The following is a 25892-nucleotide window of genomic DNA, read 5'->3' as shown; positions in this document are numbered from 1 at the left end:
TCCTAGGACATGGGCTGGAACTATGAACACTTGGGATGGGACTGCAAAGCTCCAGACAGACAGACAATATTGGTAGCTATGGAGAACGGTCATGGTCATTTCTTTTTATACACACACACACACACTCTGGACTGCACCCATCCCATCGAAGATGGAATCATGGACGCAGCCGACTTCGAGCAGTTCTTGCAGGAACAAATCAAAGTGAATGGAAAAGCTGGTAATCTGGGTGGAGGTGTGGTGACCATTGAGAGACGCAAGAGCAAAATTGCTGTAACTTCAGAGGTGCCATTTTCCCAGAGATATCTGAAGTACCTTTCTAAGAAATATCTGAAGAAAAACAACTTGTGTGTAGTTGCCAATAGCAAAGAAAGCTATATAGAGAGAGACTTTTTAATTTTAATTATTTGAAATAATACAGGAGACGAACAAAGTTAAAATGATTGTTTATAAAAAGAGTTTCAATGTGGTTAAGTGCTACGCATCTTAAAATAGATACTGTAAGTCAAATCAGATGTACAGTGTAATTGACTTAGAAAGCATAAAGTCTTCAAAAGACAAAGATGTTCCATAACCCAGTTTTCATATACTGAGGTGTTTCAGAATTCCCAAATATCCAGCTCATTTCAAAGTGAGATCAATATAATTCTTCCCACCTTGCTAATAAATTTTGTGTTTCTTGTTTCATCAAGAAACAGACTTTAAGGTAAGCAGATATGTTACCTCCAGAAAATAATCTAGTCCCCAGGCTTTGTGCTGGTCCGAGAAGTCATCGACCTTCTCAAGACACTTAATTTCACAGACTTTTCCTGAAAAGGAAGAATAGCAAGTTACAGATATGATGAAGGATGATGATAGTTTGTTTTGCTTTTTTCAATCATGAATTTTTACACTATTAGGAAAAATCTCGCTGACTTAACTCATTTGCAGACTAGCATAAATAAAGTGAGCAGGATTTAGCCCTCTCTCATAATTGTATGCTACTGTTAATTAAGAATAATTCATGGTGTTTAGACACTTCAGAGGTTTCAGAATGGTGTAAACCACAGGATCTGTAGAACCAAAGCTTAATGTAAGGCATATCAAGGATGAAATGTCAACCTTAACTCAATTTTCTTGTTTCAGTAGCTTTAAGTTGGATCTTTAATTCCCTTAACATGGTGTTTTCCTATCATCATACTTTTTTTCCTGCAAGTTAACTTTGGTTTCAAAATTATAGCAGAAAGCACACAGATGGTGGGGAAGGTTTCTGTGTTAAATCTGGGTAAAATGAGCAGATAATGGGGCTTGGAGGAAGGGGTGGGGAGGGCGGGGCAAGAAACCAAGATGTTGGTACAGAAAGGACATGAGAAAGTGACTATAGGACCAAGAGTGAGAAGCTGTGGGAATAAGAATGAACATTGGGATCTAGTTTGAATTATTGGAGACTCAGCATGGAAAGAAAGTAACCTTGGGCCAAAAAGGGACTGTTTATGTCTTACTGGTAGCACAGGTTCAAATTTCCTTTACAATGTGTATTTAAACAATGAGTCTGTATACCTTTTAGGGAAGTGATGTTTTCCCCTGATATCAATAACCCTGGAGTGAAAACGATATTTATTTTCAAACTATGTCTCTCCAGATTTTGTACAAGAAGCAAACATTTGCCTCAGGACGACTCAAAACACTACAATATGAACACATTTGTCTGTCACATGTTTTGAGAAAACTCATAACTGCAGTGGAGATAACTTACCAAATAAACTTTTAATTTCAGAATCAGGAACATAAAATGGTGGACCTGGAAAACAAAAAAGGAAAAGCTGAATCAGCAAAAGTCACGATGACCCGTCTAATATTACAATGAAGCAAACACTGACCAAATACAAGGAGAAATGTTAAAATATTAAAAAAGAATTATTATAGGTTATTAATTATAAGACTTTCTTTTAATAACAATTACTTAGAGAAGTTCAAAAAGCAGTGGAAAACTTATTTGTATTAAGTTAATAATTATCAAGGAAAACTTAAGGAGCTTCTGGGTTTAATAAAAATTAATCAATCCGCCTGATGTATGATACTTAACGCTTACATAGAGCTTTTCATCTTCAAAGCATTTTACAAACATTTATTAATGAATTATAACACCTGTGAGGTAGCCACGCTACAGTAAATTGGGCAATAATTCCTGATTTTAGGTCATGAGATACTGAAAATCCTGAGTTAGTATCCATCAGAAATACAATAGGATTTTCAGATAATGAGGGTGCAAGTGAGGGAGCAATGCTAGGGTAAGGGAAGGGTGCCAAGGAGGTGGACATAGCAGAAGGGGATAAACAGGACACTCTCTATACATTATACAAAAAACAGCGAAGGCAACGTTATTTTGCATTTTGTTTCACAATTCACCTCTCCCCCACCCCCAAAAAAACAACCTTTCAATTGAGACCAAGCACGAAAAGTTTCTGCCTTGTAGGAATTTTTTTCCAAAACTGAGAAGCAAGTGGAAACAGGGTTATAAAGAAATTTACATACAAACAAACCCCTCTCCTTTCACCCCCCCCAAAAAAAATCACAAACTTTTGCTACTGTGAATGCCAAAATATAGTTAAATAGAAAAACATTAAATCTGAGCACCAAGCCTCTTGACACGAACTGAGGCAAAATTATTTTTTTATATATATATAAATTAATTAGTGTAAAGGTAAAAAGTGATTTTACTTAACTTCTAAACAAAATGATTCAAAGTTCTTACCTTTATGTTTATTTGAATCATATAAAACACTAACCAAGAGATAACAACAGCTTCCCTCCATTAGAGACAACATCAAATTGGCATAGCTAAAAAGAAAAAAATATTTGCAGTCGTAATTATTTTGTAAGTATATGGTACAGAGTACTCAAAATGTTCAGCAAAAAAGATACGTAATGTATTCCTATGCAGAATAGTTCAAATGCACCCTTGAAATGCACATAAACTAATTTAACTGAGGTACTTCTCATGTAAAATTCCATGCAGTAAACATGCAACATATGAAACCCTAAATAAAATTAATAAAATTCTACCTTATACACATGCATGCATGCACACACGCACACCATTTTTCATATGAACTAACAAAAACATGAAAATGTAAAGCTGACCTAGTATTTAAGTCTTCAATAATCTATAGTTACTGTAGAGGGGCCTATGCAGTATTGATTTTGTTAATTCACAGCATTTTATTTTATTTTATTTTATTTTTACAAAGTAAGGGCCATGTATTCAACTTAACTTAATGTCCAGTAATAGGGGTAAAGTGAAGAGAGAGGGTCATGGGTAAGATTGGAGAGGGGAAAGGAGAATAAAGAAGATGGAGTGAGGCAGAAAAAGGTGAAAATGGTAGAGACCAAAAACAAACATGGAAAGCAAAAAGTAATGGTAAAATTCAGATCTGCATATCTACCACTAGATGGGAACAGCAGCTTTAGGTATAGAACATAAGCAGCAACATACAGTAGAACCTCAGAGTTACGAACAAACACCTCCGGAATGGTGGTTGTTCATAAATCTGAAATGTTCATAATTCTGAACAAAACATTATAGATGTTCTTTCAAAAGTTTACATCTGAACATAGACTTAATGCTGCTTTGAAACTTTACTGTGCAGAACAAATATGCTGCTTTTAATAATCTTAATTTAAATTAAATGAGCACAGAAACAGTTTCCTTATCTTATAAAAAATGTTTTTAAACCTTCCCTTTTTTTAGTAGTTTAGGTTTAACACAGTACTGTACTGTATTTGGTTTTTTTTTTTTTGTCTCTGCTGCTGCCTGATTGCATTCCTCTGTTCCAAATGAGGTGTGTGGTTGACTGATCAGTTCGTAACTCTGGTGATCATAACTCTGAGGTTCTACTGTACTGTCCTTATGCCAATGGTATTGTTTGCATTGGCAAGACCATTTCCGGAAGGAAACTCTGTTTCAGAACACAGTGTTCAGTGACTTTAGTTGCCACAGATGGCAAAGAAGGACTGGCTTGGATTACTCATGGTTTAAGGAAAGTGAGGGATGGCTGATTAGTCAGTGCCAGGAAGATATGTTGTGAAAGGTACCGCCTATCAGAAAGAAAACAGTCATAAAATAAATACATTACTTACTGTTCTCTATCACATGGGTTAATGGCTACTAGAGATCCTCTGTCCCAAATCCCATCAAACCTGCCAGCAATTGTGCTACAAATAGGGGGTGGAGAGAAGGAAAAGATTTTATATTAAAAACTAAAATGATCTCTCAGAGTGGTAGCCGTGTTAGTCTGTGTCGTGGGCTAAAATCCAAAAGCTTATGCTCAGATAAAGTTGTTAGTCTCTAAGGTGCCACCAATACTCCTCGTTCTTTTCAAAATGATCTTGTTTTTTATAATTTGACTGAGATACTTTTGCAAAAGAAGTGAAAAATCTCTGATAGGCTGTGCACATGCACAGAGGGCTGATATGCTGCTATGGTCTGGCCCCTTTATGCTATAAAACATTTTGAACAAGGAACATTTCCTGTGTAGAGGCCTTCTCTGGGTGCCACAGAAATGGTGGAATGAGTCTGTTGCCCTTTGGCAAGGGTGTGCAAGGGCAAGAAGAGCTCTAGTTTGAACACAGCTGTTCTTGGTTATGAGGCAGTTTTTTCAGGCAGTCATAATTTATAGAAACTCTGGGGATACCACTAATTTATGCCAAGGACTGCAACAATCCTTGGACACTTCCAGATCCAAGAGAGTGAGAGAGAGATGGCTCAAGACAGCTCACTCCATTCTGCTCAATGTGCACTGAGCTCAGCTCACGTGCAACTCAGACTCAAGACCCAAACATATACCTCAGATGTTTATTCTGAGGTATCTTTTCACTTGAGAAAAGCTAAAACTCATTGCTGCTTGCTTTAATCCAACAAATTGTTCGGGACTATTTTTGTTCCTAGTTGTGTTGGTTGATGTGGCATTGGTGCCCAAATTCAGTTTGATAAAGTCTACTGGTAAAGAGAACTGTCCTCACTGGTTGCCGGTGAGAATTAGGAGGGTGACATTAAGTAAGTTTTCCTTCTGGTAAATATGAAAACTGTGATTTAGTGTGCTGTGTAACAATGGAGTAAGTGACATAATTCCAAAGAAGAGTTTAAAATAAATTTGCCTTAAAACAAAAATGTGAGATACCCTGAAATTGTGCAGCAGCTTTCCACCTGATACTGGGCTTTATTTCAGAGTCCACTAACATTTAAATAAATAAATAAAATAAATAAATCACACTTTCTTCCGTTGTTTTAATCACAACATCATCATCAAGTTTTTGGCTTCTGACCTGTAACCCTGTCCTGTATTGTTCTGTCTGATGCAATGAGACATGAAACATTTTAAAAGCTCACAAAACTCACGAAAGCTTATGCTCAAATAAATGTGTTAGTCTCTAAGGTGTCACAAGTCCTCCTTTTAATTTTAAAAGCTTGTTTTCTTTTAAAGGTCTGCAAGGAGAGGAGATCCCACTACTTTGCCTTCTACATGCACTTACCACTGGCTTTTAAATATAACATTTCACAACCAAGACGTGATATTTAAGAGCCAATTTAAGTAGGGAGGTAGCATAGTCTCGTGAACAGGATCCTAGATTTGGGTTCCATTTCAACCTCTGCCACTGGCCTGCTGTATGGCCTTGGGGAAGCCATGTCACCTCGTCGTGCTTCTGTTTTTCCTCCCACCTCTTAACTGTACTGTCTAATTAGACAGTAAACTCTTTGGGCAGGCACTGTTTCCCACTGTGTTTGAACAGCACCTATCTGTGTAAGAGCCCTGATCTTAGTTGGGAATTCTAGGCACTACTGTAATACAAATAATAATAAATAAAACAATAGTTTATATCAGGGATGGGCAACATTAAGGGAGTAGAAGGCCATAAAAACCATTAAAACCCTGTGGGGTGATGGGGTATGTGACACAGGTATGTGTGTCGTGTCCTGCGCCGACCCTGGGAGCTGTGATGCTGGGAGGAGGAAGCGGGGTGAGGAGAGGAGTCTGGTCAGGTCCTGTCCCTGGAGGAATGTGACACAGGAGTCAGGGGGGTGGGGAGTAGGGTCCTGCCCCTTTGTGGTGAGAGGGTGGGTTGGAGAATGAGCCTGCCCTCCACTCATCCTGGCAGAGGTGGCTCCTGTCCCACAGGGCTGGGCCTACCTCCTCGCTCCAGCCCACTGTTCTTGCCACAATGTTATGTTACGGAACCCTCCCCAGTGATGCCTTGCCCTCTTCCTGCCCTTGTGTCTGCTGGATCTCCTGCCCTAAGCTGTGTTGTGATGGGCCAAATAAAATAATGTTGCAGGCCAGATGTGACTCCTGGGCCAACAGTTGCCCATCCCTGGTTTAAATATTGTCGTTAGGCCAATCCTGCAGATCACACACAAACAAAAATCCCACTGATTTAAGGCAATATTTGCCTGAATCAGGGCTCAGAATTGGGCCCCAAGGGTGTGTTTAGTAAGTACAAAGATTGTAAAAAATTTAGCTTAGCACTCATAACAATTCTGAGCCACAACTGATTGCTTAGTTTAACTGCTTTAGCTACAACACAGCATTCCTTCAAAGAGTAATAATTCCTGTTACTCATTAACTAGCAAAAAAAGTCTGAATTGTCTCATTCTGACACAGGGCATGAACACATCTAGGTTCCCCTGCCCAAATCATGTTCTGAATTTAGAACAAAAGTGACTGATCACAGGCCAGCCCAGGCAAGCGTGAAGTAAGCTTAACTGCCAATAGTTACTAACCGAGTATTACCTATATTGTGTGTGGACAGAAGCCGCAACAGTATTGATGCATTTTTATACTCAAAGGAGTCTTCCAATTGTTCCATTGACAGAACGATGTTGACACTTTCACCACTCTTTTAGAACATTGCATAAGAGCGTCTTATTAAAAAAAACAAAACAAAACAGGAATGTAGAAGAAAATTTACAACACATGCATGTGACTCCTGTTTATTTTGTCCTCTAAATAAGACCACATCTCCTCACTATTTGGTCTAGCGATTCCCACTGGCAGCATTGCTAACGTGTTACATATTTTGTTTTACTTTGAAATATCATTCCATATTGGTATCATAGAGGTTTTAAATTTTGCCATGTTACTTACAACTATATTTAAAAATCATTAACTTTTTATAAAATTGCTGACAATAAGCTTGAACATTTCCAGGCTCTGCGTCCAATGATAGCTAGAAAGTTTTAAAGATGCCTGTTGTGCAAGCAGCAACATTGCCTGAATCTTTCTCTACCTTGTCACTTTGGATGGAATATAGAAATATCTTTTATATTAAAACTTCCATTCTTGCAAGGCCGCTTAATCACACAAACAAAAGAGAATCAGCTAAGTCAGCAAAAGGTTTAGTGACCATCTGTTATGTTAATAACTTTGGATATTTTACCCACAATATCTCAGAGCCAGCACCACATTCCTGTCTCCCCATCTACAAATTATACCTTCTCTCTAGTAGCTCTGATACTCTTATCATTTACAAAGATAAATGATTGATTTCCTCATAGTACTGTAAAGCTATGGGGCAATACTGCTCATATTAACAGCCTGCTCCTGCGGTTGATATTGAGGCAAAACTCACCAGCCCTAGAGGGAGTTTTATCTAAATAAGAACTGCAAGACTGGGACTATCCTGCAGATGCTGAGTGCCGTTAACGCCCTATGGGACAGATTTTCTGGTCTGGCTGAACTGTATTCAGGACGTGATCAGAGGCAAGGAAGGTGGTTTTAACATTCCTTTGTATCCCTCCCTATGCTGGAGTCTGGAGCGGCAAAGGTGGCTTTGTACCACCCAATAATTCACTGGCACAAAGGAAAGCCTCCACTGGCTGGATCTAGCAGCTTTGAGCCAGAAAACAGGGGCAAAGTCCCCTTCATGGACTGGTAAATCTGGCCCATTGACTGCTCTGGGTACTGAGAGCATTCAGCATTATGAAGGACTGAGCCTAGTCAGTAGCAAGCAGGCAGGGCTTGATTCTGAGAGATGCTGAATAACTGCATCTCCCACACAATATTGTGGTGGAGCAGACGACATGCCCCACTCCCACGGACAAGGCAAAGTTAAGGAACTCCTGTGGTCGCAATCAGCTTCAACCCCTCGCACTTGTGAGGTGTGTCATGCCTGGAAGCAGGCCCTTATAAGGGTGGAAATCAGTGCAGTATTGGTGGCAAGCAGTGCCAGGGTTCAGAGCTCTCAGACTGGGAGTCCTGTAGCACTCACTGACCTATGGCTTTTATGTGCTGCCTGCCGAGCCCTCTGGAGAAGCAGATGGCCTGGGCTGGTTATCTTTATTACAATTCCATCATGATTAAGCCATAACCTTTACTCACATTAAGGAACTGAGAATGCCTGTAAGGCCTGAGAGACTACTTCCTTCTCTCTTGCACAACGAAGGGGGAGGGGTCAGGGAAGTATTTTCCTTTTGTATGGACTGCTTTATAGCCCCTGAAAGGGGGTAGATTCATACAAGGCACAGCTGCAGGGCTGTACTCTGTACCCCAGAAACAGACCACACGGTTGTGGCTGTCTGTAGAACACAGGAGGTAAACAAGGTGCCTGCTCTCACCCCTAGGCGGCAACCCCGAAATGTTAGCCTGCGACAGACATCTGTCAGAGTCGCAGATGTTCAGTGCTTCTTATGATTTGGTCCTTACTGCTCAAATGCTTTTGGCTAGTTCAGATAAAACATAACCTAACAATATTTGTTAAAAATTTGATTGGTGAAAAAATGCTGTTCATTCCTACCTGGACAAATCATAGATACTGCAACAATACAGAGAAATGTTCCCAGAGGTACTCTGCAATGAAAAGCAGGGAAACACCTTTTAGTGAACTACATATTTTAATATATATATATATTTTAAAATAAAAAACCTAAGTGGGGGAGGAATTAGGAGGAATGTTCTTTCAGTTTTTCCTTATCGATGTATCTCAAAGCCCTGTGACTGCTGCTTCACCACTGTCATGTGGTATGGGCTTAAGGTTCAGAGAGAGAGAGAAAAAAGGTGGATGAGGTAATATCTTTTACTTAAGACACTAGATTTACTGCTTGTTACAACAATCACTAACCCCCCTTTTTGTCCTACCAGGACAGGAGTGTTAACAGGCCACTTCACCTTGACTGGTCCCTTAGACAATGTGCTAACTACTTATGCTAAACTATCTGTTTGACCCTGCATTTAGTTGTGACACTGTGAGTACCTTTTCCAGGCCTGAAGAAGAGCTCGGAGTGGCTTGAAAGCTTGTCTTTCTCACCAACAGAAGTCGGTCCAATAAAAGATATTACCTCAACCACTTTCTCTCTCTAATCTCCTGGGACCAACATGGCTACAACACCACTGTATACAACTGATTCATCAGGGCATTTACGCAAGTGTCTAATTTTAAGCATGGGAGTTGTCCCATTGACTTCAAAGTGTTTAAAGTTAGGCACTTAAATACCTTGCTGAATGAGGGCCAAACTAAATAACAGCTTGAGGATAATTACCCAGTACAAAATTCAACTTTGATGCTTCTTTCTCAGAATCCTCTTTAGAACAGGTGAAAGATGAAAGGCAAGACAAAGAAGCGCTACATGACTAAAGAATGGTTTGGCCTGCTCAGCTGTCCCTGAATTGCATCATTAAGTATAGAAAAAGATTTGACTATGCAAGCACAAAACAAACCTTAAAAACTTTGGCTCCAGAAATCCCTGGGACTGGTTCTTCAGAATAAGAAAGATTGTGTTCTGTGAAAAATTCCTTCAGTGCACATTCGCTGAGTTCCACACCAACTACACAGTGTCCCATGTCAGCTAACCTATGCACAGCAATAAAAGTTTTCATGTTTACTTGTGATTCACTGTTCTTATTACATAATTTTGATTTATCCTGATCATTCTCTACCTCAAGATGAGGCTTTGGTACATATGTATCTCCTACAGAACAGTAGTTTATTACAGCAGTTTTTTTCAGAATCCAGGCTCTTGTGAGATAGGGTTTATATAGGTATTTTTAATCTTGGAGTTTTCACACTTTATTGGAAAAAAAACACAGTATCTGATTTTAATGCAATTTTGCATGGTTATTTGAGTAGATCTTGATATGAACTAAGGAATGCACTTTGTTTGAACTTGAGAAGCTTTACATGCAATTGATTATTCATTTTTACTATATTAATGGAAAATATGGGGGCACTACAATGACCAGTAATAATACTTCCCTCCCATGGTGGATGACCAAGGATTCAGTCACCTAGTGGATAAAGTGTTTGCTTGATATTTCACATCCTGTTAATGTTATTACAACATCAATGTTTGAAAAACCGCAAAAGCTGTTGAATAGCATGAAACTTTCTCTGGCAAGTGAGGAGCTAGACTATCACTTTCTCAAACACTTATAAGGCTTTCATTTCGTGGTTACGAAGAAAATTTTCCAAATTTGAACTGAAGATGGATGCTGACCCATGCCAAGTGAAATCTCTAGTAACTGTGATCCATATTAATACATGACATGAGTTTTTAGACAAAGAGCAATCTTATACTGCATGCCTGAATGACTCAGCATTACTACACTTTACACATTATTACTACTATACTGTTCTCTGGTGTCTCAAGATACACAGCTCAAGACCTATGCTGCTGCCTGGCTTTGCCAAACAGCAGCAGAATTAAATTAACAACACACTGGTCAGGTTCACTGCAACAGAACTCTTATCAGTTAACTGCAGAATCACATTTCTTTCACACTGCTGCTGTTTGGCAAAACAGAGAAGGTACTAACCAAGAGCCTATGTTGATACAGAGTAGCAGCAGAGACACTCTCCCCTCAACCTTTTTTTTTTTTTTTTTTGGGGGGGGGGGAGGAGGACATGATGGAAGGAAGCTAAGACAGAGATTGAAAAGCTTAAAGTTAAACAAACATCTACTAATCAGCAGATAGTACATACTCTTGAAGTAGGCTCCCAGGAGAAAAGGAGTACTTGTGGCACCTTAGAGACTAACCAATTTATTTGAGCATAAGCTTTCGTGAGCTACAGCTCACTTCATCGGATGCATACTGGGGAAACTCTCCCAGGAGAGTACCCTGGTAGGAATCCCAGCACCCTCCCACTTCCTAGCAGCCAGGACATAAGGTATTGGGCTTCTTAACAGGTCATTTTCCTTGAAGCTCACTGGTGCCTACTCTCCCTATTTGGATAATAGGTGCCTGGCAAATTTTTCTAGCTCTCAATCAACTTACCATACCAAAAATCTTAAACATCTTACTCTTTCATAACCTAGCTGCTTTTGTATACATCAAATTTTTATATAGCTGAACTGTTCTTTTTCCTACATGAATGCTTTCTAACTGTTTGTTACTATTACCTCATCACTGGAAAACCTGGAAGAATTAAATGCTGCCTTCTTTTAAAATATCTAGTGAGCATGTAAAAGCAAAGGAACTATACTTTATGGTGAAAATAAAGGAATGACTATTATATTCACTAACTTACAGAGATGCAGACAGGATAATACATTTTCCAAGAAAAATAAGTTAGAAGATTTCTACTCTTAAGGACTGTATTTTACCATTTCATTTCTACTGCTTTGCCACAAAGTGGAAAAAATATCCTGAGTCCACTCCTGCCATTAAGAAGAACATCCAGATACTTCCTTAAAATCCTGCAGAAGAAAAAAAAAAAAATAACTATTTAATATTGGAATTGTTTCATGTTCATAGCTGAAAAGCAAGTGTAGTCAAGAATAAAAGGTATCAGGTATTTATATGATATAAAGGTGAAATATAAGTATTAATTAATGATTTAACATAGGGTCTACAGGCCTTCGGCTATAAATTATTTAGTTTAGCCAAATTAGGCTTTAGGCTAAGTTATGCTAACTTATCTTTACAATAGAGCTAAGTAAGCTAATAATAAACTCACTGAGCTTGTGTCTATGTTTGTGATGCACTGATTTTTGAAAAGAAGTGCTGAGTTTGGATAAAAACGTCTATGAGAGCTCAGCAGACGCTACAAGATGACCGCTGGCAGCCTGGGTGAAATATTAGAGACTTTCTGTTACTATGGTGATAAGGGGATGTAAATGTTAACGAGTATAAGAGGAACTAACAAGTTAGCCTATGGAAAATGTGACACCACAGAAGTAAAAAGAAAAGGAGTACTTGTGGCACCTTAGAGACTAACCAATTTATTTGAGCATAAGCTTTTGTGAGCTACAGCTCACTTCATCGGATGCATACTGTGGAAAATACAGGTGATGTTTTTATACACACAAACCATGAAAAAATGGGTGTTTATCACCCCAAAAGTAGTGAAGTATGTAAAGTCAAATAAGGAAAAGGGGCTCCTAAAACCATCATAAATATGTATGAACCCCAGTGGGCATCAGCACAACTGATTATAAAAGCTGCATTGTGGCCTAACTGCCGGGTGGTGGAGGGGGAGAAACCAGGATGACGACCACTAGTGGTGGCGAGGATGACTAGCACTTCAGGTTTTTCCACAAGGCATGGTGTTAGTAATACAAATACTGTGTGTTCTGTATTGGTCTCTCTCTCTCCTTTAACAGATTGCAGTGTAAGTAATTATTATAGAAAGAGCACTATGCAGTCTCTATTATTCACCTTGGGGGTCCTCTTTCTATTGATAACCTCTTTACTGTAGTCATTCTTGGGGGCTGAACTTTCAGAGATTAAGGTATAGGTATAAACCCTCACCTTGAGATGGGTAATTGGTTAAAGTAACCCATAGCTATAGGTAAGTCTATGCCAGACATAATGCAATAGCCCAGCTAAAAGCTTCCACCCAACCTCAAGTGTACTATACTTTGGTGTTTCAAACTGTCTCCATTAATTTACAATATAACATCCACTTTTTAACAGACATTTAAATTAAATTTAAAAAAGGAAATTCAATTACCATTATAATTGGGCACAGCCTACTACTTGGGCAAAAGAATTACTCACCTCTGAAACGGCTACCTTAGATTATTACAACTGAACGAACCTAAAACATCTTAATTTACTCTACACTATTTACTTCTTGTATTTAACTCAGCTTGGGCAATGTAACCAGAATAATTAGTTTTGTTTTCTAAGGCTCCAATCCTGTAAGGTGCAGCATATGGGTAAACTGCTGTGCACTCGCACTACATACTGCAAGACTGGGGTCTAAAACAATTCATAAATACTGTAGAAGTGTTTCACATCAGAGAACACACACCATATCTAAGTTTTGTGGCCTAAAGATTTCATTTAAGATGTAAAAGTTTGACAAGCAAGGTGATCTTTCCATCTCTCCACTATCCTTGTGATGGCAACTTAAACATCCAAAATTATAGAAGCTCTGAAAAGGCTAGTACAAAACACTTTGATGTTTGTACCCAGGCTGCATTTTTGGGACAGGCCTTATGAAAGTCATATTATCCAATTATCATTCATTACAGCTTAGGTAGAAGAAAGAGTTACATACCGATGTCCTTGTTCCTTATGAAATCCAATTTTTCTCATTTGCCATTTCTGCAGCCATTCCTCTTCAGTCACCACTCTGCATTGTTGTTGCCCAATATCAGAGCTTTCTTTTATTCTTGGTACATCTGTAAAGCTGTCCATGGTCTCATATACTTACGTTGTCTGTGTAGAGGGTAAAAATATATATTCCCCAAGCAATATTTTGTACCATGTACGGAGGTCCTGATCCTGCAATCAGGGAGAACTTTCATTAATTGCTATTATTAGCTTCAGTTGGAATTCTGTCTGAATAAAAACACTATTAAAAACAACTGGCATTTTAAAAGATCATGAAAATATTTTATTCATATCAGGTTTGCCTTTAATTTATTAACAGAATTGAAATGTGGGTCCTAACATATTGACAATATTTCTGTCACCTCAGATCACTTTATTTTGAGCAAATATCATCTATGGGACAATCCAGAATTCCTGCACGGATAGATCTTAAAGGAATTTTGTTCTATATTCTTAAACAAATCTTTACATACCATTTTATGCATTACTCTTATGTTCCATTCATGCACAGTATAATACACTTGCAATGAGATTCCAAAGAAATATACAAGGATTTAATTGGGGTTGGTTAGAATGTTTTAAGATAAATTTCCACACTTTATTTTTAAATTCCCTTTTCACAACACATGGTGGGACTGAAGAGGGGCAAGAATGGTTTCCATTTTCCTGAAAGGAGGTTCAGCTTTCAGAAATGTGGAAACCACTAGGACAAGGGAATTCATTATAAAGAATAGAAAACATTATAGCAGGGCTGCTCTTTTCAAAATTTTCTCCTTTTTCTAGGTGTGGTCCCAGAAGTTTCTCAGTCTGTACTTAATTTCAGTTTGCTGACCGAGCTCTGTAGGAAGCAGCTCTATTTAAATGGGGAGGGGGAGGTTAATATTAAAAAGGGGACATTCACGCATTTCCCCCATTGGGGACAGAGGGATATACTTTTAGACTGATACCTTCCTCTCCAAAGCACAGTTAAAACGCCCTTCTCCCCTGCTCTGTTCCCCAAAACTGAGATTTAACAGCTTGCTGACATTATATGCCAAATAAATTAACATGCAAAATCATATTTAATGCAATATTAATGTTGCAAGTTTAAAATATACAAAGGTCATGAAATTAATAACCTAAGGTTTCAGAGAAAAAGGATATCTCATTTTAAATTACTTTTTAGTGAGAAGAAAAAAATTAGTTTTGGTTTTTCCTGGAAAATAAAAATACTGAACAGCAAATGATAGTTCCAGATTGTACCAATCTTATAAACAAGAAGTTAAATAATTAATTGCCTGAAGAGTGATCCAAAATACCACATGTGAGCAAGTTACCATCTCACAATGACTTTTATTTCAGTTATGTACTTTTTTCCGGGGTGGGAGAATCCAAGGAAATAAACAAACAGAAATAAAACGGGGAGAAAGAGAAGAGACTGAGAAACTGTGTATTGTACAACACTAGGAGACTCTGAGATTACACAATCCGTTAATTTGGCTCCTCTGTGCCAGGGCCAATTACAGGAAAAGGCTATGTTATGCAATCACTCCACCCTGCTTTAACGCCTTAGAACAATGTGATTTCTCCACACCTCACCTGGTCCCTGATGCTCCAAACATGTTCATGCTTAACTTAAAGCCCAAAAAGAAAAGGAGGACTTGTGGCACCCTAGAGGCTAACAATTTATTAGAGCATAAGCTTTCGTGGGCTACAGCCCACTTCATCGGATGCACAGAATGGAACATAGAGTAAGAACAGTGCCAGGATGGACGGCAAGGACAGGAAATTTACTCTCCAGGGTTAAAATAAACCGGGAGCTCAAGCGTTTGCAGGATCAGGGCTTTAGTGACTCGCGTCCATATACTGATGATTAAACAGCACAACAGGAGCACCCTAGGGGACAGCCAGTGCCAGGGCGATGGAGGCTGCAGAGCGCCCGAGGGAGCCCTCCAGAATCTTTTCCGTCAGCAGGGCCAGGCTGGGGAGCCAGACATGCCACCAGCGCCCCGCACACACCCTGGGAACTCCGACCCCCGCTGCTGGAGCGCAGCCAGCCCCCTCTAGCTCCTTTGGGGCAGGGACCCCGCAGCGTCTTTCCCTCTCCCAACGCCAAAGCCCCGGTCCCCAGCAGAGACCCGGCCCCGGCCCCGGCCCCGGCCCCGAGCGAGCGCCCCGTCCTGACCTGGCCTGGGCGCGGCCCGCGGAGCTCCCAGCCGGCCAAGCCGCCTCCAGGCTGCGGAGTCCGGCCCGCCCGGGCCGCGGGGGGAGGAACCCGCTGTCCCCGCCCCCTGCCCCGCACGCTACGCGCCGAGCAGAGCGGAAGCGGCAGCGGAGGGAGGCAGGCGGGCGGGGGGTGAGAGGTGAGCGGCGGCCGCCCCGGGAGGAGGATGGTGGGAGCGGCGGCGCCCTGCGGTGAGTGAGCGCCCCTGGCCGGACGCCGCCGGGGCGGGCGCTTGGCCGCGGCAGCCCCTGCCTCCTTGCCCTGGGGCAGGCGGCGCTGCTGCTGCCGGCGCCGCCGCCGCCGCCTGGGGCGGGGATGTGGTGACAGCGCCGCACAAAGCGGACCCAGCAGCCCCCTGAACGGGGCTTTCTTCTGCGGGGGGCGGGTCCCTCAGGAATCTTTTCCTTTGCCGGGGGGAGGGTCTGTGTGCGTGGGAGCTTTGGCGCGCTCTTGGCATCGGGGATTTGGGGCTCCCTGGGGGTTATTTTTTTTTTGGGGGGGGGGGGAAATCTCTGGGATTTTTACCGGGGGGAGGGTGTATCTGGGAGTCTGGTGTCTTCCTACCTGGCAGGCCGTGGGGAGGAGTGTCTCTATGGGGAGTAGGGAGCGTCTGGGTGGGAGCAGCAGCGCTAGGGGGTGGTGAGCAGGTGTCCGGGGGTTTGTCTCCAGAGCGCAGCAGGGATCATTTGCCGGGAGGGTCTATCGCTTGACCTTACCATGGTTTCTCTTTATTGCAGCTCTGGTTGGAAGTGCTTTGGACACATTAGTTTAATATCCGGCTCCTGGGTGATTTGGATCCAAGGTGAGCAGAAACCAGCTCCCGCAGAGCACAGATAGATTTCTCTTCTTGCAGTTCCCACCTGTGCTCTGTAGCTTCGGGATTCTTTTGGAGCCTGTGGGACCCCAAGGTTTAGAAGAGAAACCTCAAACTGGCTATCCCCAGCTGGTGCAGGGACCCTTGACACATTGCCTTACAGCTGCTTATGTTGTCATGTCTCTAAAAGGGGACTTCTCTTGCAAAATACTTGCAGATAATGACATAACATTTAAAATATGCTAATTTTACCATTTTATGGTTAATGGGTTGAAATATTCTGTCAAATGGTTTTGTTGACATATTTTAGTTAAAACTCCATTTGAATGTTTTTCTTAAATAGTTTATTTTAAAAACAACTTTTCAATAATGGATACATTTAAATGTGTGCATGTATATACCATTTTTGATTATCCAAAATCTTGTTTATCATATTAATGTCATGATCCCCATGTCATTCAGATGAATTAGTTGTCACTGTATGTTTAAACTCTGAAATATTTTCCCAAGTAGTAGTACGTAACATACTTTGTCACATCATTTGACATTTTTAATGTATCATAAATGTCTCCTTTTCAGAATTACTTTAGTAGCCAAAAGGCTACTATTAATAATAATAATAAGATAAATGTAAAGTCTAGCATAGAATAATAGAACAATTTGCTACTGGAAATGAAGTTTTGTTTTGGGGTTTTTTTGGGGTGGTGCGTACGCCCTCCCCACCCCCAGGATCCAGTAGGGTAGCTGAGGGTAAATGTGAGTAAGCAGAGTTTACCCACTTCTCGTTTGGGGAAAATGGAGTTTTGACTAGCTTACTCACCTTTTTTTTTTTTTTAAACCTTTTCACCAGTGGCAAGATCCAATAAGCAGCAGACTGTATAACCAGAAGTATGAGTTCTTTATATATCTTAACAGATTGCTTTTTTTCCTCCTTGATACTTGATATAAATATGCCAGCCATTCTGTAACAGTAACCTTGTACCCTTCAGGTGTGAAGGGTTATCTGTGCCCTAAATGGTCTTCCCAAACAGTTCAGCAGAGGATAACCGCAGCCGCCTTCTCCATATCTGTGACCCTGTATATCAGAGGTGGGCAAACTACGGCCCGCGGGACCGTCCTGCCTGGCCCCTGAGCTCCCGGCCAGGGAGGGTAGCCCCCGGCCCCTCCCCTGCTGGCCCCTCTTCCCAGCAGCCACGCTGCCATGCGGGCAGCATGGCTTGTGCTCGCCCACCTCCCAGACTTTCCAATAAGCCTGTCCTGCTTCTCTGAGCAGCCTTGTGGGGGGAGGGGGGGTTGGATAAGGGGCAGGAGGTCCTGGGGGGAGTCAGAGGACAGGGGGTGGTTGGATGGGGTGGAGGTTCAGGGAGGGGGGCAGGAGAGAGGGAGCAGGGGGTTGGATGGGGGTGGGGTCCTAGGGGGGCAGTTAGGGCCGAGGGTCCTGGAAGGGGGCGGTCAGGGGGCAGGGGTGTAGATAGGGGGCAGGGCAGTCAGGGAGCAGGGGGGTTGGATGGGGGTGGAGTTCCAGGGGGGCGGTTAGGGGCAGGGGTCCCAGGAGAGGGTGGTCAGGGGACAAGGAGCGGGGTGGGGGCTGGATGGGTGGGGGTTCTGGGGGGGCGGGGGCCAGGCTGTTTGCGGAGGCACAGCCTTCCCTACTCGGCCCTCCATACCGTTTCGCAACCCCGATGTGGCCCTCGGGCCAAAAAGTTTGCCCACCCCTGCTGTATACAGAAAGAATTACCTTCTCTTCTCTTTGTCTCTTCTGGTCCACTAGTCAGCAGTTGTCTGGCTGACAATAGTCAAGTACCCAGTTCAAGTCAGGTTCACCAAACTCAATGTATATTGGTAATTTTTCTTCAGAATAATATAGTTTATAAACAGACATGTCTAGCTATGTATGACAAAGGCTTCTCGGCTAAGGAATTACGCTTTTTTACCAAGTAAGGCCGTACAAAGGATATACAAGTCTCACCCCACTCCTGAAAGCAGGTTGCAGGAAAAAACAGCACCATGTCACAGAGAGGTGTGTGCCTACCCTTGGAAAAGCCCCATAAAATACAGACTGTGTTTTTTCTATATGCAGGTATGATGTTACCCAGCTCAGTACACCTGTGGTGTGGTGACATTGTTCTTCAATTCACTACAGATCACCAAGCTTCTATTTATCTTATTCTAATTGATTAGGTTAGACTACATTTCTACATAAACAAAAGGAGGATAATACCTTGGTTTGTCTAAACTCCTTTCCCTTTCCATTTACACAGATATCTTAGTGTGATTTTCCTCACTTCAGTCTAATCCTTTCACCTCAGGGTGAGGTCAGTGTGTTGGTTTAGTTGATCACATCAAGTTTACTTAGTAATAAACAAATCTCATTGTATGAACACTCATTGTCTTTTCCTGTTGTCTAACTAAACTTTCTACACTGCCACTTTCAGCACTAAAACTTTAGTTGTTCAGGGGTGTGAAAAAACACCCCCTGAGCGACAAAAGTTTTAGGGCTGAAAAGCGCCAGTACTTTAACACCAGGAGCCGTGCTTCCAGCGTTAAAACTACCACCCCTCGTTCAGGGTGGATTTTTTTTTCTCTTGGCAATAAAGCGTGTCTACACTGCCCACATCGCAGCACTGCCGCACCCGCACTGTAATATGGGCTGTCATAAATATAAAGGGAAGGGTAAACCCCTTTGAAATCCCTCCTGGCCAGGGGAAAGCTCCTCTCACCTGTAAAGGGTTAAGAAGCTAAAGGTAACCTCGCTGGCACCTGACCAAAATGACCAATGAGGAGACAAGATACTTTCAAAAGCTGGGAGGAGGGAGAGAAACAAAGGGTCTGTGTGTCTGTCTATATGCTGGTTTCTGCCGGGGATAGACCAGGAATGGAGTCTTAGAACTTTTAGTAAGTAATCTAGCTAGGTATGTGTTAGATTATGATTTCTTTAAATGGCTGAGAAAAGAATTGTGCTGAATAGAATAACTATTTCTGTCTGTGTATCTTTTTTGTAACTTAAGGTTTTGCCTAGAGGGGTTCTCTATGTTTTTGAATCTAATTACCCTGTAAGATATCTACCATCCTGATTTTACAGGGGGGATATCTTTATTTCTATTTACTTCTATTTTTATTAAAAGTCTTCTTGTAAGAAAACTGAATGCTTTTTCATTGTTCTCAGATCCAAGGGTTTGGGTCTGTGGTCACCTATGCAAATTGGTGAGGCTTTTTATCCAACATTTCCCAGGAAAGGGGGGTGCAAGTGTTGGGAGGATTGTTCATTGTTCTTAAGATCCAAGGGTCTGGGTCTGTAGTCGCCTAGGCAAATTGGTGAGGCTTTTTACCAAACCTGGTCCAGGAAGTGGGGTGCAAGGTTTTGGGAAGTATTTTGGGGGGAAAGACGCGTCCAAACAGCTCTTCCCCAGTAACCAGTATTAGTTTGGTGGTGGTAGCGGCCAATCCAAGGACAACGGGTGGAATATTTTGTACCTTGGGGAAGTTTTGACCTAAGCTGGTAAAGATAAGCTTAGGAGGTTTTTCATGCAGGTCCCCACATCTGTACCCTAGAGTTCAGAGTGGGGGAGGAACCTTGACATGGTGGCATAGTGGTGGGATTAACCTGAAATCATTTTGAGATCCAGTTGAGATTTTTTGAACTAGAAATACAGATTTTAAAAAGGAAATTTTTTTTTCCTTTGGAAAGGAAGTCCAGAAAACAGCTGAAACTGAAAGCAGCTTGTTTTTTCTCTGCTTTGTGGCCAAGCAGAGACAAAAGGGGATTATCTTTGTGAATTGCAGGTTTTCTTTGCCTGGAGGCAGGGTACTTAACTCCTGCAGGGAAATTCACAGTCTTCCAACCCAGAGTTTTGTTTTTTTTTTCCTAAAAGTAAATAAGGGGGGGGGTGTTCTACCCATTTGCTTTTTCTTTGGGCTGGGTAAGCAGGTTTCCAAGTAGTTGGGGGTTTTTTGCTTTGATTTGGGCCCAGAGCAGAGACAAGGGAATTGTCTTTTTCTGTAGGCTGACAATCACTATCAGAGAATAGGTATTCTATTCCAGCACAGCAAAATTTTACAGCCAAGTTTTGTTTGTTTATTTCTAAACCTCGGGTGTAAAGTTAGTTAAAAACAGAGAGGTTAGAATGACAAAATCCGCGGCTCGACTACAGCTGGAATTAGCCAAATTTCAGGCTGAGGAAAAACAAAGGGAACATGAAAGACAGATAGAACTCATGCGGCTGAAGAAGGAGGTACAGGAGGCTGCCCACAAGAGGGAAATGGAGGCAAGGAAGCAGGTGGAGGAGGAGAAGGAAAAAGAGAGGAAGCATGTGGAGGAGGAGAAGGAAAAAGAGAGAAAGCATGTGGAGGAGGTGGAGAGGATAAAGGCCCAGCAGAATATACCAACAAACTCTAGCAATCCTTCTCCAGGTACCACTTCCCATCCCAGAAAGTTCCCCACCTACAAGGCAGGGTAGAAAACTTCGAAAAGGCCTTCTTAGAAAACTTCTTAGAAAACTTCGAAAGGGCCTGCCTTGGGTACAACATCTCTACTGACCAATACATGGTAGAACTGAGGCCGCAGCTCAGTGGACCCTTAGCTGAGGTGGCAGCTGAAATGCCTAAAGAACACATGAACAAGTATGAACTGTTTAAATCCAAGGTGAGAGTCAGAATGGGGATAACACCCGAGCAGTCTCGTCGGAGGTTCAGAGCCCTAAGGTGGAAACCAGACGTGTCATTTACCCGACATGCCTACCACATTGTGAAACATTGGGATGCCTGGATATCAGGAGCAAGTGTTGAATCTCCAGTAAATTTGCCCTTCCTAATGCAAATGGAACAATTCTTAGAGGGTGTTCCTGAGGAAATAGAAAGATACATCCTAGACGGGAAGCCCAAAACTGTAATCGAGGCAGGAGAGATTGGAGCCAGATGGGTGGAGGTGGCAGAGAAGAAGAAAACTGGTCGCAGTTGGAGCGGAGACCAGAAGGGACAACCCCAGACCCCACCCTATTACCGGGGGCCGCCCAAAGCCCCACCTACCTCCCAAAGAACCCTCCAGACCCCTTATCGTCCCACCACCCCGTTCTCCAGCAACCCTCCTCGCCCCAGTGACCCGTCAGCTGGACGATGTTTTAAATGTAACGAGCTGGGGCATGTAAAGGTCAACTGCCCAAGAACCCCAACAGATTACAGTTCATTGCACCGGAATCACACCAGAGGTCCACAGGCCCAGATACCCTTGGAGTGGAGGGAAACTGTGAGTGTGGGTGGGAAGAAGGTCACCGCGTGGAGGGACACCGGAGCACAAGTGTCAGCTATCCATGCTTCCTTAGTGGACCCCAATTTAATCAACCCAGAGAACCAAGTGACGATTCAACCCTTCAAGTCCAACTCTTTCAATTTGCCTACAGCCAAGTTGCCTGTCCAGTACAAGGGCTGGTCAGGAATGTGGACTTTTGCAGTCTATGATGATTATCCCATCCCCATGCTGTTGGGGGAAGACTTGGCCAATCATGTGAAGCAGGCCAAGAGGGTGGGAACGGTCACCCGCAGCCAGGCTAAACAAGCCGTGAGGCCTAGCTCTGTTCCGGAAACTTCTGTCAGGACCCGGTCAGAGGTGATGGACCCGGACCCCAGGCCAATGTCTGCAACAGCAGTAGTGGATCCAGTCCCAGAGACCCAGACGGAACCAGTCCCAGAACCGGAACCAGCCGAACAACCAACACCAGACCCAGTGTCAGCACTGAATCCAGTACTTGCAACCTCAACACCAGAGGGCCCCACCGACCCTGAACTGGCAGCAGCCGATAACCCGACACAAGAGGCTCAGACGGAGCCTGAATCCCAACATAGTGCACCAGCGGAGAGCGGTTCACAGTCAACAGAAACAGCTCCATCCCCTATATCGCTTCCAGAGGGACCAAGCCTAGGTCCACAATCCAATGAGGAACTGATGTCTCCAGCATCAAGGGAACAGTTCCAGACCGAACAGGAAGCAGATGAAAGCCTCCAGAGAGCTTGGACGGCGGCACGGAGCAACCCACCGCCTCTCAGCTCTTCTAATCGATCCAGGTTTGTTGTAGAAAGAGGACTTTTATACAAGGAAACTCTTTCTGGGGGACACCAGGAAGACTGGCATCCTCAGAGACAGTTGGTAGTTCCAACTAAATACCGGGCCAAGCTCTTGAGCTTAGCCCACGATCACCCTAGTGGCCATGCTGGGGTGAACAGGACCAAAGACCGTTTGGGGGGTCATTCCACTGGGAGGGAATGGGCAAGGATGTTTCTACCTATGTCCAGTCTTGTGAGGTGTGCCAAAGAGTGGGAAAACCCCAAGATCAGGTCAAAGCCCCTCTCCAGCCACTCCCCATCATTGAAGTTCCATTTCAGCGAGTAGCTGTGGATATTCTGGGTCCTTTTCCGAAAAAGACAGCCAGAGGAAAGCAGTACATACTGACTTTCATGGATTTTGCCACTCGATGGCCGGAAGCAGTAGCTCTAAGCAACACCAGGGCTAAAAGTGTGTGCCAGGCACTAGCAGACATTTTTGCCAGGGTAGGTTTGCCCTCTGACATCCTCACAGATGCAGGGACTAATTTCCTGGCAGGAACTATGAAAAACCTTTGGGAAGCTCATGGGGTAAATCACTTGGTTGCCACTCCTTACCACCATCAAACAAATGGCATGGTGGAGAAGTTTAATGGAACTTTGGGGGCCATGATATGTAAATTCGTAAATGAGCACTCCAATGATTGGGACCTAGTGTTGCAGCAGTTGCTCTTTGCCTACAGAGCTGTACCACACCCCAGTTTAGGGTTTTCCCCATTTGAACTTGTATATGGCCGTGAGGTTAAGGGGCCATTGCAGTTGGTGAAGCAGCAATGGGAGGGATTTACACCTTCTCCAGGAACTAACATTCTGGACTTTGTAACCAACCTACAAAACACCCTCCGAACCTCTTTAACCCTTGCTAGAGAAAACTTACAGGATGCTCAAAAAGAGCAAAAAGCCTGGTATGATAAACATGCCAGAGAGCGTTCCTTCAAAGTAGGAGACCAGGTCATGGTCTTAAAGGCGCTCCAGGCCCATAAAATGGAAGCATCGTGGGAAGGGCCATTCACGTCCAGGAGCGCCTGGGAGCTGTTAATTATCTCATAGCATTCCCCACCTCCAACCGAAAGCCTAAGGTGTACCATATTAATTCTCTAAAGCCCTTTTATTCCAGAGAATTAAAGGTCTGTCAGTTTACAGCCCACGGAGGAGACGACGCTGAGTGGCCCGAAGGTGTCTACTACGAAGGGAAATGTGGTGGTGGTGTGGAAGAGGTGAACCTCTCCATGACCCTTGGGCGTATGCAGCGACAGCAGATCCAGGAGCTGTGCACTAGCTACGCGCCAACGTTCTCAGCCACCCCAGGACTGACTGAACGGGCATACCACTCCATTGACACAGGTAATGCTCACCCAATTAGGGTCCAACCTTACCGGGTGTCTCCTCAAGCTAAAACTGCTATAGAACGGGAGATCCAGGATATGTTACAGATGTGTGTAATCCGCCCCTCTGAAAGTGCATGGGCATCTCCAGTGGTTCTAGTTCCCAAACCAGATGGGGAAATACGTTTTTGCGTGGACTACCGTAAGCTAAATGCTGTAACTCACCCAGACAACTATCCAATGCCACGCACAGATGAACTGTTAGAGAAACTGGGACGGGCCCAGTTCATCTCTACCTTGGACTTAACCAAGGGGTACTGGCAGGTACCGCTAGATGAATCTGCCAAGGAAAGGTCAGCCTTCATCACACATCTCGGGCTGTATGAATTTAATGTACTCCCTTTCAGGCTGCAAAATGCACCCGCCATTTTCCAAAGACTTGTAGATGGTCTCCTAGCGGGATTAGGAGAATATTCAGTCGCCTACCTTGACGACGTGGCCATATTTTCGGATTCTTGGGCAGACCACCTGGAACATCTACAAAAAGTCCTTGAGCGCATAAGGAAGGCAGGAATAACTGTTAAGGCTAAGAAGTGTCAAATAGGCCAAAACAGAGTGACTTACCTTGGACACCAGGTGGGTCAAGGAACTATCAGCTCCCTACAGGCCAAAGTGGATGCTATCCAAAAGTGGCCTGTCCCAAAGTCAGAGAAACAAGTTCAATCCTTCTTAGGCTTGGCCGGTTATTACAGACGATTTGTACCGCACTACAGCCAAATCGCTGCCCCACTGACAGACCTAACCAAAAAGAAACAGCCAAATGGTGTTCAGTGGACCGGAAAGTGTCAGAAGGCCTTTAACAAGCTTAAAGCGACACTCATGTCTGACCCTGTACTAAGGGCCCCAGACTTTGACAAACCGTTCCTAGTAACCACAGATGCGTCCGAGCGTGGTGTGGAAGCAGTTTTAATGCAGAAAGGACCTGATCAAGAATTCCACCCTGTAGTGTTTCTCAGCAAAAAACTGTCTGAGAGGGAAAGCAACTGGTCAGTCACTGAAAAAGAATGTTATGCCATTGTCTACGCTCTGGAAAAGCTACGCCCATATGTTTGTGGACGGCGTTTCCACCTGCAAACCGACCATGCTGCACTGAAGTGGCTTCACACCGTCAAGGAAACTAACAAAAAACTTCTTCGGTGGAGTTTAGCTCTCCAAGATTTTGATTTCGACATCCAACACATCTCAGGAGCTTCTAACAAAGTGGCTGATGCACTCTCCCGTGAAAGTTTCCCAGAATCAACTGGTTAAAATCGTCCTTGAGATGTGGAAAATATTGTTAGTCTTTATGTACTTGGTAGTATATTTAGAGATGCATGTGTCTTATTAACTCTGTTTTTCCTAGAGCTCCAGGAAGAAATCCCAGCCAGTGTTTCACCCTAGCTGAGATTTGGGGGGCGTGTCATAAATATAAAGGGAAGGGTAAACCCCTTTGAAATCCCTCCTGGCCAGGGGAAAGCTCCTCTCACCTGTAAAGGGTTAAGAAGCTAAAGGTAACCTCGCTGGCACCTGACCAAAATGACCAATGAGGAGACAAGATACTTTCAAAAGCTGGGAGGAGGGAGAGAAACAAAGGGTCTGTGTGTCTGTCTATATGCTGGTTTCTGCCGGGGATAGACCAGGAATGGAGTCTTAGAACTTTTAGTAAGTAATCTAGCTAGGTATGTGTTAGATTATGAGTTCTTTAAATGGCTGAGAAAAGAATTGTGCTGAATAGAATAACTATTTCTGTCTGTGTATCTTTTTTGTAACTTAAGGTTTTGCCTAGAGGGGTTCTCTATGTTTTTGAATCTAATTACCCTGTAAGATATCTACCATCCTGATTTTACAGGGGGGATTTCTTTATTTCTGTTTACTTCTATTTTTATTAA

General features: G+C 43.0%; 2 protein-coding genes across 5 annotated transcripts in view; one reads left to right on the top strand and one right to left on the bottom strand.

The window, feature by feature from the left end:
* Positions 1-430: 430 nt before the first annotated feature.
* TPMT (thiopurine S-methyltransferase) lies at positions 431-15841 on the bottom strand. 3 transcript variants are annotated; one of them, XM_077810581.1, is made up of 10 exons: positions 15694-15835; positions 13474-13700; positions 11573-11665; positions 9690-9822; positions 8770-8822; positions 4120-4194; positions 2735-2820; positions 1736-1780; positions 1540-1578; positions 431-809 (listed from the first exon to the last, which is right to left on the bottom strand). In XM_077810581.1, the coding sequence occupies exons 2-10, from the start codon at positions 13611-13613 to the stop codon at positions 688-690; spliced, it is 786 nt and encodes a 261-aa protein (XP_077666707.1). In that variant the 5' UTR covers positions 13614-13700; positions 15694-15835; the 3' UTR covers positions 431-687. The 3 variants fall into 3 exon arrangements, with proteins under 3 accessions (XP_077666707.1, XP_077666708.1, XP_077666709.1); XM_077810582.1 differs by lacking the exon at positions 1540-1578 and having other exon boundaries at positions 15694-15830; XM_077810583.1 differs by lacking the exons at positions 8770-8822; positions 9690-9822 and having other exon boundaries at positions 15694-15841.
* Positions 15842-15848: 7 nt separating this feature from the next.
* Positions 15849-25892, top strand: part of KDM1B (lysine demethylase 1B) — a 47630-nt gene continuing 37586 nt past the window's right edge. For both annotated transcript variants that reach the window (XM_077810576.1, XM_077810575.1), the window contains exons 1-2: positions 15849-15923; positions 16470-16534. The gene's annotated coding sequence lies outside the window, so the exon portion shown is untranslated. The remainder of the gene's footprint in view (positions 15924-16469; positions 16535-25892) is intronic.

The sequence above is a fragment of the Eretmochelys imbricata genome, chromosome 2 (assembly GCF_965152235.1).
Source record: "Eretmochelys imbricata isolate rEreImb1 chromosome 2, rEreImb1.hap1, whole genome shotgun sequence".
Taxonomy (NCBI): Eukaryota; Metazoa; Chordata; order Testudines; family Cheloniidae; genus Eretmochelys; species Eretmochelys imbricata.
Note: the sequence above shows the minus strand (reverse complement) of the source record. Positions and strands in the feature narration are given on the sequence as shown.

Bases quoted from the DNA above. Each gene is read 5' to 3' on its own strand.
- TPMT (XM_077810581.1), bottom strand. From the start codon at position 13,613: ATGGACAGCTTTACAGATGTACCAAGAATAAAAGAAAGCTCTGATATT. The intron at 1,579-1,735 runs GTAAGTTATCTC...TTTTCACTCCAG, and splicing joins TGAAATTAAAAGTTTATTTG to GGTTATTGATATCAGGGGAA. The intron at 810-1,539 runs GTATACAGACTC...CTTCCTTTTCAG, and splicing joins AAACATCACTTCCCTAAAAG to GAAAAGTCTGTGAAATTAAG.